The 14,307-nt window shown below is 31.9% G+C and overlaps 1 protein-coding gene across 2 annotated transcripts in view; it reads right to left on the reverse strand.

Annotated features, from left to right (window-relative positions):
• The window catches only part of LOC132757585 (inactive tyrosine-protein kinase 7-like), a 121,489-nt gene that overhangs the window by 100,383 nt on the left and 6,799 nt on the right, over positions 1 to 14,307 (reverse strand). Inside the window, exon 2 of one of the 2 annotated variants that reach the window (XM_060748902.1) lies at positions 11,372 to 11,674. In XM_060748902.1, the coding sequence (XP_060604885.1) occupies positions 11,372 to 11,674 (303 nt within the window). Of the gene's footprint in view, positions 1 to 3,469; positions 3,489 to 11,371; positions 11,675 to 14,307 lie in introns of those variants that run through there. The other variant, XM_060748904.1, reaches the window with a different exon arrangement.

Raw genomic sequence — 14,307 nt, forward strand, 5'->3', positions numbered from 1 at the left:
TTGTGTCCTTGAGCAAGAAATTTTACACTCATAGATCAGTACTAGTTGGTTCCAGGAATGGATTTGAAAGATGTTTATAGGCTTACAGCTTCCGGTACAATTTAAATAAAATAAATTCTGTACAAACTAAATTTATACTGTTAATTCATTATCAGCTGGTGAACAATAAATTATCACAACATCTCAGGCTGTAATACATTTCTTGCATATCCTAACTATTATAGTGCATATCAGCTATTTAATTATGCAAAGTCAAAAGGTCAAATTAAGCATGAGGAAAGTTGAGAGTCTTTACCTATAATGCACCAGTCTGTTATTCTGGTAATGAATAGATAATTAGATGTAGAAACATGGCAAATTAGATGTAATAAGATAATAGGTTATAGCCTTACAGGTTAATTAAGGTTAAACATTGGCGGTAGGAAGTTATTAAGGGGGCAGGGGACATATTCGTATGATGGCCCCGGTCAAATTTTTTAATAACTCAGACATGGTGTTTTGAAGGTACTGATAACTTCTGATATTTCTCTGTCATTGTGAGTTTTTGATGTTTGTGTGTAGGAAATGATCAGTATTTTTGGGTTTTTACCCGAAACTAAGCATTTTGGTCGCTTTGTATGTATTTTTGAGTCTCTGAATGGAGGTAAAAAGGTTAAAAAATAAAACTTTGACAGTTGGCGTCAAACAAGTTAGAAACTTTGGATAAATTTTGTGAAAAATCTAAACGAATGACAGTCACTATTTTGTCATTTTTGAAAATGCCATTGATTACACTTTGTGTTAGTGATATTTTTAAAGGAATCGGGCGGATTCTGGAGTATGCTGCACCTTCATGAAGATTGCCCATATTGGTATATTTTAGGTGTGATTTTGGCTGGGTGGGGGTAAATATAAATTGCTGTCAGTCATTTTTTGAAGGAGCAATGCATGCAAACTATTATTTTCTTCAATGTATGTCATATATCATTGAATAATGCTGTGCAACTGGTTATCTGCCTGTGAAACAGATTTTGAAATATTTGGAATTGTGTTTCTGGTCACACTGAAATACAAAATTTTTCATTTTTAGGTCCCCTGCCCCCTTAAGGAAATTTTCAAATTTATAAAATGTGTTGGAATTGACCCAAATGTGCCCATAAACATTCCTTCTACATTTGTTAGTCAAAATTTGAAGTGACTGGTAGGATTTATCAAGTTATGTAGAGTAAGTAGACTGTAAAGTCAAGGGAGGTAATAAAAATTTGGAATTTTGGCAAACACTGTACTTCACAGAATGTGCACATTTATCCAAATTTAACAGTTTTATATTGTGCAAATTGACATAATAAAGCATAATTGAGCTCTTTTAATTGTTACAAATGTATATAATGTCATATAAGTCAACAGTGGTATCCTTACTGCACTTTCAGGTGTATGCCAGAATAAATGGGGTCTGGTTTCCTGTAATATTCATTTTGGGACATTAAATGTGGCTGTAATATTGTTTTTCTTGCTATAATCTCCTTCCAAAAGACTTTAAATACTCTAAAAATACTTTATGGTATTTAAATGAAGGTGGAATACAGAAAAATAACCATCTCACAGGTTCCTGGCACTTGATATTAAGTAAATCATATAACAGGCATGGTCATTGTACTAGTTACTTCCCCTGAAATAGGGTCTTTTTTAAATATTTGATTAAATACAAAGTAACCGCAGTATTCACTTTTCGAAGTTAACATTTAATGCGAAATACTCCATATTTTAAGAAAATAAAAGGAAACGCTTTAATGCGGATCACATAAAGAATCTTAAGGGGGCAGGGGACATATTCGTATGATGGCCCCGGTCAAATTTTTTAATAACTCAGACATGGTGTTTTGAAGGTACTGATAACTTCTGATATTTCTCTGTCATTGTAATTCTTTCTTGTTTGTGTGTAGGAAATGAGATATATTTTTGGGTTTTTACCCGAAACTAAGCATTTTGGTAGCTTTGTATGTATTTCTGACTCTCCGAATGGAGGTGAAAAAGTTAAAAATGAAGCTTTGACAGTTGGCGCCAAACAAGTAAGAAATTTCAGATAAATTTTGTGAAAAATCTAAACGTATGACAGACACTTTATTTGTCATTTCTGAAAATGCTATAGCTTGCACTGCGTGATACTGATATTTTTAAAGGAATCGGGCGGATTCTGGAGTATGCTGCACCTTCATGAAGATTGCCCATATTGGTATATTTTAGGTGTGATTTTGGCTGGGTGGGGGTAAATATAAATTGCTGTCAGTCATTTTTTGAAGGAGCAATGCATGCAAACTATTATTTTCTTCAATGTATGTCATATATCATTGAATAATGCTGTGCAACTGGTTATCTGCCTGTGAAACAGATTTTGAAATATTTGGAATTGTGTTTCTGGTCACACTGAAATACAAAATTTTTCATTTTTAGGTCCCCTGCCCCCTAACGGCTATCATCATCTCCTAGTTAACAGGAAGTTTCTCCATGCAGGAAGCCATTGCTACACTAAAAGCCATACCTCTCAGCTTCAGCTTGGATATTTTCTGTCTTGGAATATCAGAATATTCTTACGAACAATGTAAAATGATTTTCTTAACTTTATTTTCAATGAGATATAATTTTATGAGATATATTTCAAAGGTTTTATCAAGCCTATGATGACTGTTAGTATTTTGATTATTAATATCATATTTTCTACCTGAGTTACAGGACTGTTGCACTATTCAAGCCAATGCCAATTTTGATCAGTCACACATTTGGATCAAATTTTATAAAATTTTTGAAAATATTTGAAATATTGCAATTATAACTGTATGTAATTTTCAAACCATCACAATCAATACTTAATTAAGTGATGTGAAATTACTCAAAGTCAAGGTCATACATTGTACATGTACTTTTGTTTCCAAAGACACATAGAATTTTTACATGATAACACCAATATGATTGTTCATAGGCATATATATATGTATGTATCTTTTAATTTAACATGATCTTTAAACTGCACTGTTTGAATTTTTTTTTTACTTAGATGTTTGATAAATGTTAAGTCAACAGCTTTTTTAAGTTTAAACACATATTTCTCTGTAGTGAAAGTGTCACATTTGGACATGCCTAATGTAAATCTTATACACTTTTAAGTAATTCAGTTAAAAAAGATAAAACTAAAAAGTGACAAATTTTATGCAAAAGAGACCAGTTTCCGTAAATCTCCCCAGACTGTGTGAAATATTGAGCGATGCAACAAAGAAAAACATTTTTCAATGCACCTGACATATGCAGATGAGCTCCCCTCCTCTGTAAATGAGTTCGCAGATATCATTTATTTTCAAAAGCATTAATTAGAAATGCCATTTGCCAAGAGATTATAGAAAGTAAAATAAACAATTGCCTGCTGAATCAATCATTTCAAAAGGACACAGAAGTGAGCATTTATTGTCTAATTCGCAGCAAATATAAACATAATTACCTAGTCATATCAACAATGAAATTGCTGCAGCAGACACACCGTGAACGACCCTGCCAAACTGCAGTTGGTGGTCCTTTACAGTGCAACAAACTTGAAACAATTTATCTAAGGGAAATATAATGTGATTAAAAAATTCAAGCATGTAAATGAAATGTGCACAGGAGTGTTGTTAAGATTACGCCACAAATAAATTTATTTCACACCGGTTATTGCTTTGAAGTCGATGACATTTAAGTAAATGCAGTGTTTGTTCCATTTAGAGCAAAAAATATACAGATAACCCTGGTGGCAAGACTTTGAAACATTGAGCGCTTTAGTTTCTACCAAAACACATGACCATTCCTCAATTCAAATTGTCAACATATTTTACTAATTCCATGTTTTTCCTTTCGATTCATTATCTGAAGGTATCAATGAAATTGCCGATACAGTTTGATATAAAGTCACGATTTTATTTACTTTTCTCGATGACTGGTTCCCAGCTTAAGTCCACAGCACACAACTTCAAAGCTGTATGATTAGAGTATTGTTTTGATGTGACATGCCGCCATATTTATGTCTTTAATAAGTCCAAACCACCAATGCACCGTCTTAAATTTATACGACATTTAAATTAATATAAGATATAGTGAGTGGACAAACGGTTAGCAATAACTTTTCAATGAGCAAACATATTTCTTTGAAATAACAGCAAATACATCTTCCATTGACTCAATTAAAGCTGAAAAATTGTTTTCTCATTAAATTTTCTGCCTCATTAAAGCAGATATGATCTGTCAAACATGACAGCAAAAGGCCTGTCCATATGTATCTAATGACTTGTATTCTGTAAAACAGGCAATATCTTATTCTTAACTCAAATATTGCAAAGTCCATATCAAATACAATAGTGATTTAATAAACCCAAACTGTGTAATTTAAGAAAAAACTATGATGTGAAAACTTTTACTAGTTTCTATAAAAGAAGTTATAAAAATTAAAAATAATGCAAATATTAATCATTAACCCCTAGCAGATCTGCAAAGGCCATTTTAAAGAGAATACTTGTTGTAATTTTGATAAATGAGTCACAAAAAACATAATGTATGCAACTGTGAGAGCTTACTTGGGAAATACATGAATGGGGAAATATGAATTTGTATATAGCATTCTATAAGAAAATGCTAAACTTCAAATGAACTTATTAAACTGCATTCAATCCATATTGAAAAGCTTCCATTAACAGTGATAATAAAATCCCTTATAAAGAAACCCCTATTTGTTAGACCTCTACAAAGATACAAAAATAATTTTTCTATAGACCTTAAAAAAATATTTCTTCATAAAAATATTTATTTAGTCTCAACCATGCGAAGTTATATAAATCAAAAATCCTGTTTATTATGCTGTATTTACTGAAGATGCAAGGCCAATTAAAACTTAAACCCAAAAATCTTTAAAATATTCTCCGCTCCGCAGCAGGGAACAAAATCGCATTTCATTCTCGTTAGTTTCCACTTTTTTTTCAATTAGGATTAAGTATGACACTTGTAAAGAATGATGAAAAGTTATATTATGTAAGTATTTCACAATAGGTGAAAGGTTTAAAAAGTAATTATAACCCCAGAGCAAATTATAATTACAAATTTGTATTAAAGTTGAACAAGTAGAAATCCTCTGTTCACAAATTATATAAAAAAGTAATTGAAAACCAGTACTGCATATCGTATATGGCTGTCAATCAAGCCATCTGCTATGTCATACTTCAGCGATGAAATTTAATTGTCGTGTAAAATAACTCGCCAACCCGCACCCTATTCAAGTCTTTATACAAAATGGCCGCATGCAGCTTCCTGTAAAACAGACCCCATGACAGGTGGCGGGGGTCATACTAGTACATATTTATCAAAAATTTACAACCATAATTCATTCAAATAACCAATTTTTTCCATACAAAACAGTATAAATGTACCATCTTAATCTTGAATGGTTTTCAAATGCGCCAAATTTCAATATTTTTACCTCTGTAAAACACTTGGAAGCAATAAAAATGATAGCAGATTTATACTTCGAGCCACATGCCAGCTATGTAATTAAATACCCATTAAATGAAAAATAAAAATACTTCATTGTTTTCTATTTTATGTTTTATTAAGTTATGGTGTATTTCTGATCAAAGGTAACAGTCAGCAGAAGACACTTTGGTATTACTTCATATCATGTAAAATTTACATAAAATTACATGCATAATATGTTTGCAACAACAAAAACATATAGAATAATGTTAGAAAGTGAAGTAGAACTTGGAGTGGAATTTTGTGATAATGTTAGCACTTACAAGTGGGAGTGCAAGTAACCTTACATAAACCTGTTGGTAATAGGGATTAGCAGACCAGATTAAGGAGCCGAGTCAGAAAAACCCTTAAAGGTGTAATCCGTTGTGTCAACTATGGGGTAGGTCAGTGGAAAAAATTATCTGTCTCAGTGGATACTTTACCAGATGTTACATAGAATAGCCTCAACAATGCTATAATAATCTGGCAAATATTTACATTGATAAAGCTTTTAGAAAATAGTGAAGTGTTAGTACAAATTAAGTATCAAATTTGTAATGTAAACTTTCAAGGATTTGATAAGCAATTTGTTGTAACAAGTCTCAAAAGTTCAGTTATACAGCAACAGTTTAAATTGACAAAAAAATAGGGCTACCACTTTTAAAGAGAGATACATATTTAACAAAATGGCCTCTAATAAAATGTCTGCTGTTAGTGATTTATAAATTCATTATCAGAGTGAATTATGGTTTCTAAAATCACGTTTTATTCCTATGGTCATCCTTGCCATTGCACTTGGGAACCCCATTAGCAATAGTTGATATCTGAATTCAGTACATCAACCAAAATCTTATTTAAGACCAACAATGTGATTGGAGTTAATATACATTTAGCAATTCCAAGCTAAGATAAGCTTTCACTAGATGACCCACATCAAAGTGGTAAATGTCATCATTTTTCAAGGGCACTTGTTGCGCGTCATGGTGACCACTTCACAAGGTCGTCGATAAAACTGCCGGCACAGATTGGTCAATTCTACAGATATAGTCGGACTGTTCAATTGTCTTTTGTTTGTCAACAACTGCACTTACAATGTGACACCAGCTTTAATATATGGTCCCAATAAAAGTATCATCCCATGATAATAACAATAGATAAACCTGCAATAGAGGTGCTTTCCTAAATCAACTACATCAATAATTGGTGATTTTTTTTTCCACATCAAACAAATTTCAAGCTGCACTTAACTAATTCTTCTTTCTGCAAAACATAACGAGAATTTAAACTGATTAATGAATGGCTCGATGTCTGACTTGTGAGTTCATACCTTGCTAACACACAACTGGAAAATAACAGCCAGTATAATTTGAAATTCACTGATTATTTTTTTGAAGAAAAAAAATTAGTAATACCAGTCAAATCTTTGAATCAATCTTTGAAGTTTTACATTTCAAAAGAAATTCAATTTGCCTCATTAATCCATCATCACCGTTTTTTTCTATCATCATAACGTTCTTTTTAAGGCTGCTCATGAAGTGTAAAATTAACCGCGATTAAAGTGTAACAAACCATATATACAATTTTTTTCGACACACAGAGCCAAAGTATTTACCTTGGATTAAAATTGTATACAAATCAGGAGCTATCCATCTAACCCAATACAGGGGTCATTTGAGAAAATCTGTTCATATTTCGATACTGAATCTTATTAAAAGCATCCAAAAGTTGCTAAAATAAACAATCCCAGCATGTGGAGAAGTAAAAGGGTCAAAGGTGGCCATTAAAATGTGTACCCGTGTCCATATTAAGACCACATTAGCAGTGCCGAACAATAACACCCATTTTCTTCTTCGTGCAGGTGATTGAAAAACTGAAATTAAAAGCTATTGAAAAAACGTCCCAAAGTGCCTCACACACGAAAAGGAAAGTTCATGTAGAGGGGGAACTTAATTTTCTCAACAATAAACAACAATACATAGTAGTGTGGCAACCAAAAGATGTGCGAGACAAACAGAGAGAGAATGTCATAATTTGGCTAATGGTCCTTTTTTTTGACACAAAGTTCAAAAATAAGAAATTTTTCATAACGCAAATCGAAATTTAATGAGACACGTCCCTCAAAATTAATCAAAAAGTGCGAAACTGGTGTTTTCATGACAACACCTGTATGAGCAATGATTCGCTCACAAAAGAAAAATGAGATCTACATATAACAGTTACTGAATCATGCGCAATTTGAATTAATAGGGGGTGTGTTTTGTTATTTCTAACTTTGGTTTTTGTAACAGTTCTTTGAAGTACCTGCTGAAGAGGATCAGAAAAAACAAGACCCTTAAGATATATTATTGCAACTAGAGTTGTCACAAACTGCTCTATTATTTTCTTTTGATCTTTTCCAAGATTTAAGGTGCAATCCTTGTTGTTTTTCCCCTGCAATCAGCCTCACAAGATTGCTAACTTTTGGTGATTCAGCACAAAATTAATTAAAGTTAAAAAATTTAAAAACAAGAAAAAATTGTTCTCGTTTTTTTCCGGAAGAAGGAGAAAAACAAAATTTTGGATATGAAACAGATCTGGATGCTGTTTGTTTAATAATACATTTGACTTGTAGAAAAATTGCAGATCCTGTGCACATGGTAAGTTAACTTTGGAGATGGCGAACTTCTGTCTCGAACAGAATGTCATGTAATTTATCATAGACTACTTAAATGTTCATCCAACTTTTTACATCTAATCACCATTCACATTGCATAACTAACTTCAATTTTCAATTAGTCATTACATTTTATGACTTAAGCCCAAAACAGTATAGCTAATGGAATTTTTCATAATACTTAAATTTTTCAATTTCAATTTTTCAATTTCAATATTTTTTAAGGCCATTATGTTTTAATATATCGTTCATGCCAAAAGCATTTTGTGAATGAGAAATATGGCAGAACATGAAAACATAGAACAAAGAAAACTTGGGCTTCTAGATGGACAAATGACAGTTTTTGCAACAAACTTTAAATGGTGTAAAGCTGTAAATGGCAAAAAATACAAAATCAATTTCAAAAGCTGCTAAGTTATGTTGCTCTCATATTGCATTTGATCCTATGACAGAGACTTTTAGATACATGATTTATGTCAGAATAAAAGATTCCCTAACAAAATACTATAAGCTACTATTTTTAGTTCGATTAGAAATGATTTTGCAAAATTGCAGCAGAATGTTTTTTAATTATGGTACTTCAGTATGATTTGTCATCAAGATAAACAAACAAACAAGCGTTACTCAGAATGCATACAGCTGTATAGGGATTTATTTCCTTTTAACAGTCAGGACAAGTCAGTTCCCCCTACATACAGACACTAAAAAGCACAGTTTGTTTACCTTGTTTACGTGTATATTTATTTACTCATTTAATTCATGTAGCATTAATTCTGTTTGACAAATGTAAACTGACCATCAGTTATGTTATAAAGATGTTCTAAAACTTATCGGTCATACACCTTCTATTGATGTCTGTGAAGTACACCAGCTGTACTAACGCCCTCAAACAACTCCACTTATATCCTCTCTTAAAATCATTAAATATCTACAGAACATAATACTCTTGTCCAAGATTATTTAATAACCAGGCAGTAAAGGAGAGGAAGATGAAAAGCCCACTCTTCTCTAAAATAGCAGTTCTCTCTATGAAAATACTAATGTTGCTGAATATAGAAATCAAATTGTTATAATTATACTATAAAACTTTTAAATATGATTCCAGTATATGGCAATTTTCAAATACAAAACAATTTTACCCAATTTTACTGCTGATAAGAAATAATTATTGCTGGTATTCTAAGGGCAATTTAGAACAACAAAATGATGGAATATTTTAATATCAGCCACCTAATATTAGAATATTATAATATTATGTAATTCGGAGAACAATTTTTCGTCTAAATAAAACGTCTTTGCAATCTAACTCTTGAGAAAACTATGTTGCTTTTTTACTTTTCCTTTCATATTGGTTATAATGACAAGGTATTTAAAACAAATTGAAAGTCTGTAAAAAAAAAAGATTTAGGGCACACTTTTTTAATCTTTAAAATGAGTTAGAATACTTGAGAGGGTGTGTCGCAAAAAATTACTGGGAGACTAAGAGTCTGACGAGAGAATCAAAATACAACATTTTCTTATAGGTCCTCATAATAAACACGTTTCTGAAACAACATTAAAACTCAACAAACTTTTATAATAGCTTTTCTATTCTGAATTACGAATTATTAAATCATAGCCTGTCAAAAAAAAACCCTCCTATTTTCTTATTTGACGATCATCACACAAAAAAATACTGACATGATATAGAAATGTAAAAAAAAAGCCCAACTTAATGTTTGGGGGTGATTGGGAAAGAAGAAAATCTCATCCCTGATAAATGGAATCATAACAGCAATACAAATATTAACAAATCTTGTGAAAATATTGACATAGGGTTGTGAAACATTGAATTGTTACCTACAGTAAGACTTTGTTCAGTTTTGTGTCCACATTCATTAACTATTTCAACTGGGAGGACAATAACGTACAATATGAGCAAACACTTTAAAATTTTTGACAACTCTCGAACACTTGTAGTAAGTCAAACCATGAATATTTTAGTGACCAGGGTAAGGTTAATCGCACACATTTACAACTAGAGGAATAAAGACGCATCAGTGTTGATCTACTTCTGTTTTTTAATACCTTTGATGGTTTTTCATTTTAGAAATGAACGAGTAACGATTGGGATATCATAATAATGACACTGTTACATTCTGTTTAATTACGCATGCAGCCATTTAAAACCGACATTAAAATATGATATCATATTTTGAACAAGGAGTAAAACACAGTTTCATTGCAGATCATATTTCTTTAGCAGCAGATCATTAAAATCATAAAATAAAAAAAATTCACGTTTTATCATTCTGTATTTGAAATTCATCGGGACACAAGACCAGATCTCGACTGTCGACAGTGACGGCCATTGTTCTTTGCGCAATTTTGAAAGATTTATTAAACAAGCAGCTTCTACAGCAATCTTCTTCTGCATTTCCTCAAGGAATAAATACCAATGATTTGGAAGTATGATGTTGTTACATGGTTAGGGTAATTGCTATGGTGACAGACTGATTGTTTCCTCAGCTCAAGAAAAACACAATAATGTGTCAAAATGTGCAACTTCTTAATCAAAAGCACATTTCAGTGTGCAAGACAAATTCTGAAATTCTTGGCCAAACTATAACATAGGATATGAAGCTGAAAATTAAAACATTAAAAATTTGAATTATCTAGTAAAAATTGACTTTCTGGAAAAACTCAAAACTCCAAAAAGCTCAAAAGTTACTACTGTGTCACATTGGATCTCAATTTCAGCAGGGTGTATAAAAATGCAAAGACAAATAAACAACATTTCTTGAATCGGTTTTAGTTCCTATCAAAATGTTTTTCATATTTTGTACTGTCAATCAAGTCTTTAATTGATGTGATTGTCACTCCAAGTAAGATTACATACGGCATATTATCAAGCTATACAACTGGAATATTATTAAACTACAATTATATACTATATTGGTCTGCGTGATGGTTCTTCAGAAGTACGGCCCCTAAAAACCACGCGAACAAGCATATTGGTATTGACATTGTCAAATAATGACATGTCACATTGTAAAAACTCTCTCATTGGTGCATATACAATATACATGTATTTTGTCAAATCAAACACTCTCTCTCATGACAAAAATGTATTAAACTGCCAAAGAAAGCGAGAGCAGCAGAGAAGTTGATACAATATTCATCGACAGAAGCCGATGTTTACCGATTCATTAGTGTTTTTCAATAATTAGTACTTACATTGAATATCAAGTGTTGCCTCTCCGCTCTGCAGCGAAAACCCTGTTGTAACGTTGGTCGCTATGCATTGGAATGGACCTGTATCTTGTTCTCGAGTCACTCTTAAAATCCGTAAATTACTCCCGTCCTGAAATCTTCGACTAGTGTTTGTAATTTGTTTTCCGTTGTGTATCCACTGAAACTGAATGTGTCTGGGATTTGAAACTCCACAAAGTAACATCAGTTCTGTACCTTCAATAACAGGTTGGTCTGTTGGTTTTAGATTAAAGTAAAATGTATCTTGTCCATTGCTCACACATATGCCTGAAAATATACAAAAAGATAATTTTTTAGACAACCTCAAACAAAGCAGATGATCACAGTCAGCACTTTAGTATATACTAAAGTGAAAATGTCATATAATGCAAGAAAGAAGTCTTTATTGTTTTATTGTATTTAATAAAGACGGCTTCTAAAAGATGGCCATATAAAGCCCCTTTAAAGAACCATACTGGCCTATCATCAATACCAGTAAAATAAAAAATAATTTGAAAATGACTTTAACCAAATCTCAGAGCCGACAAAATGATGAATGGTCACAAGACAGAATAGTCGTGCATACATGTAATTCATAATATATTCTTATAATAATTAATTATCTTTTAGTTTTACAATATCATCATAATCTTTAAAGGGAGTCAGAAAGGAAAGAGGCCTAAGACTTGGTTTGTTTGATTGGGTTTTACATCACACCGGCACAGTATAGGTCATATAACGACCTTCCAGCTTTACTGGTGGAGGAAGACCTCAGGTGCCCTTCCATGCATTATTCCAAGCATGAACATGCACCTGAATAGAACCACCGACTTTGTATCACATATCCTAAGGGAAGGGAATATTCATAACATGCCTCATCAGATACATGTAGCATTATTCTTACATGCCACATATCAATATGAAGCAATGGTAAAATGATAATAAAGTATTACTTTACATACAACTTTATAAACAATAAAGACATTATTATTGAACTTAATATCAGAAATTTTACTGAATTTGAAATAAAATACCAATATGCTATGAACTTAAGGATTGAAATGTCACTTTAGCTTTTTTCTGATGCTATTTGTACAAGGACACATTATGGTAATATTTGTAAATTTTTGTAAATTAACGTTGGTTTTTTATCTCGTTCAATTTCCGAGAAATCCAAATATCCTTCTAATGAACTTCCTGCAACTTTCAAGAACTGTTTAGTTTTAGGGAACAGCTGCCTTGTTTGTCATGTGATGTTTTGAGATATAGCTCGTGAAATATTCTCTGATAGTTACAAGTGTAAGAATGGTGATTAATGGTGCTTCACTGTGTAATCTTGTGCACCCAGACACATGTTTCAAAAATATAAAACTGCAGGAATAGTAGGAATTCATAAAAACATCTGTGGATATTTCTCCCCCTGTCTTCAATTTTTTAACTAAGACCGTTTCAATTTGAGATTAGTTTCTTAGTATTTGTCTATTGACATGTTAACAATTGTAGAATGCAATGAATTTTCAGCTTAATGTATTGTTTTTGTAAAAACCAAAATTTTTGCAAAGCCTTGCAAAATATAATTATAATTACTGTCGCAAATGTAGCATAAGTGTAAAACCATTTCGAATTCTTGTTAAATGCTTTAATCATATATATATGTCTTATCAAATGATTTTTGTTGTTTGGTACAAACAACCACACAATTTTTTTAACAATTGTCCAGAACTACTTTTATGCACACTTAAGAGCTGCTGACTGCATGTGTAACCTTACAACTGCAAAAAAATTTCACTTTGGACCAAAAAAGCATTAACTCCTTATGGTTTTGAATTTAATAAATGGTTACAGTTGCTTTTATTGATCAAATGTGTTAAACCTTATTTTCTGAGAATTTAAATTGCACCAGACTTGCGGTTCCCAATAAATTCATTGTTTTCAACAATTATATCATTAATAAAGAGTGCTTGGTGCTTTGTGACATTTTAAACAAAGTGTTTGACTGCTGTAATGTATTGATCATTCAAATTGGAATTCAATATAAATTGCATCTGAATGCATACATTATAAAATGTTTTTAAAATTTGTATATAACTTTTAAGATTATATTATATCTTTAAACCATTTAAATATTTTTTCAAAGACGTGAAATCTCTCCAGTGACCACAGCATCTATGCAGCTGACATAGAATCCTACATCTGTCAATAATCATGTAACAGCAGACGCAGAAATGATGATGAAAATAGCGTAATATATTTTTTTGTAATTTAGTACTGGAGAACATATTAATCAAAATATGACAACACTGGATGATGTTCCTCGTAGGTTATTGACACAAGAAATAATAATTGACAGTAAAACGACAGTTGTGAAGTTTCTTACACATATAATCACGTAAGGAGGGAAAAGTCAGTTACTTTAATTTACATCCGCAATGGCATTTGTTACTTTAATCTCTGAGAGAAGATATTTGATTTTCCATACCCTGAATTTGTGTTATGGATTTTCCCTGCTTTGAATTCGGGACAGTCCATTCAAAATTTAAAGAATTTCAATATCAAAATTCTTAAATTGAGCTGCCCACAGACTGGCCTGGTTCTATACCAGTAGTTCCTTGACAGGGTATGATTTATGCTTTATATCAGGTTAAAAATAGAATAGTGCAAGAATTAACTTTAATTTTAATATTTCCAGTTTTTTTTAATAATTTTTGCAATAAACGATTTATTAAGGGAAGCACCCTCAGAGGTCCTCCTCCATAAGAAGTTCTATGACAGTTTTGAGTGCCTCCCCATCTTGAGTCTCAACAAATGTCTCCCAATTATAGCATCTCAGAACTAGCTATAGTACACAGGGCTGAGTGGACCTGGGCGAGACCTGGTTAACTAAACTAAGATTAATGGTGCTGACTTTAATATGAAGAAAT

The sequence above is a fragment of the Ruditapes philippinarum genome, unplaced genomic scaffold (genome assembly GCF_026571515.1).
Source record: "Ruditapes philippinarum isolate M1 unplaced genomic scaffold, ASM2657151v2 ctg2001_1_1_1_1, whole genome shotgun sequence".
NCBI lineage: Eukaryota > Metazoa > Mollusca > Bivalvia > Venerida > Veneridae > Ruditapes > Ruditapes philippinarum.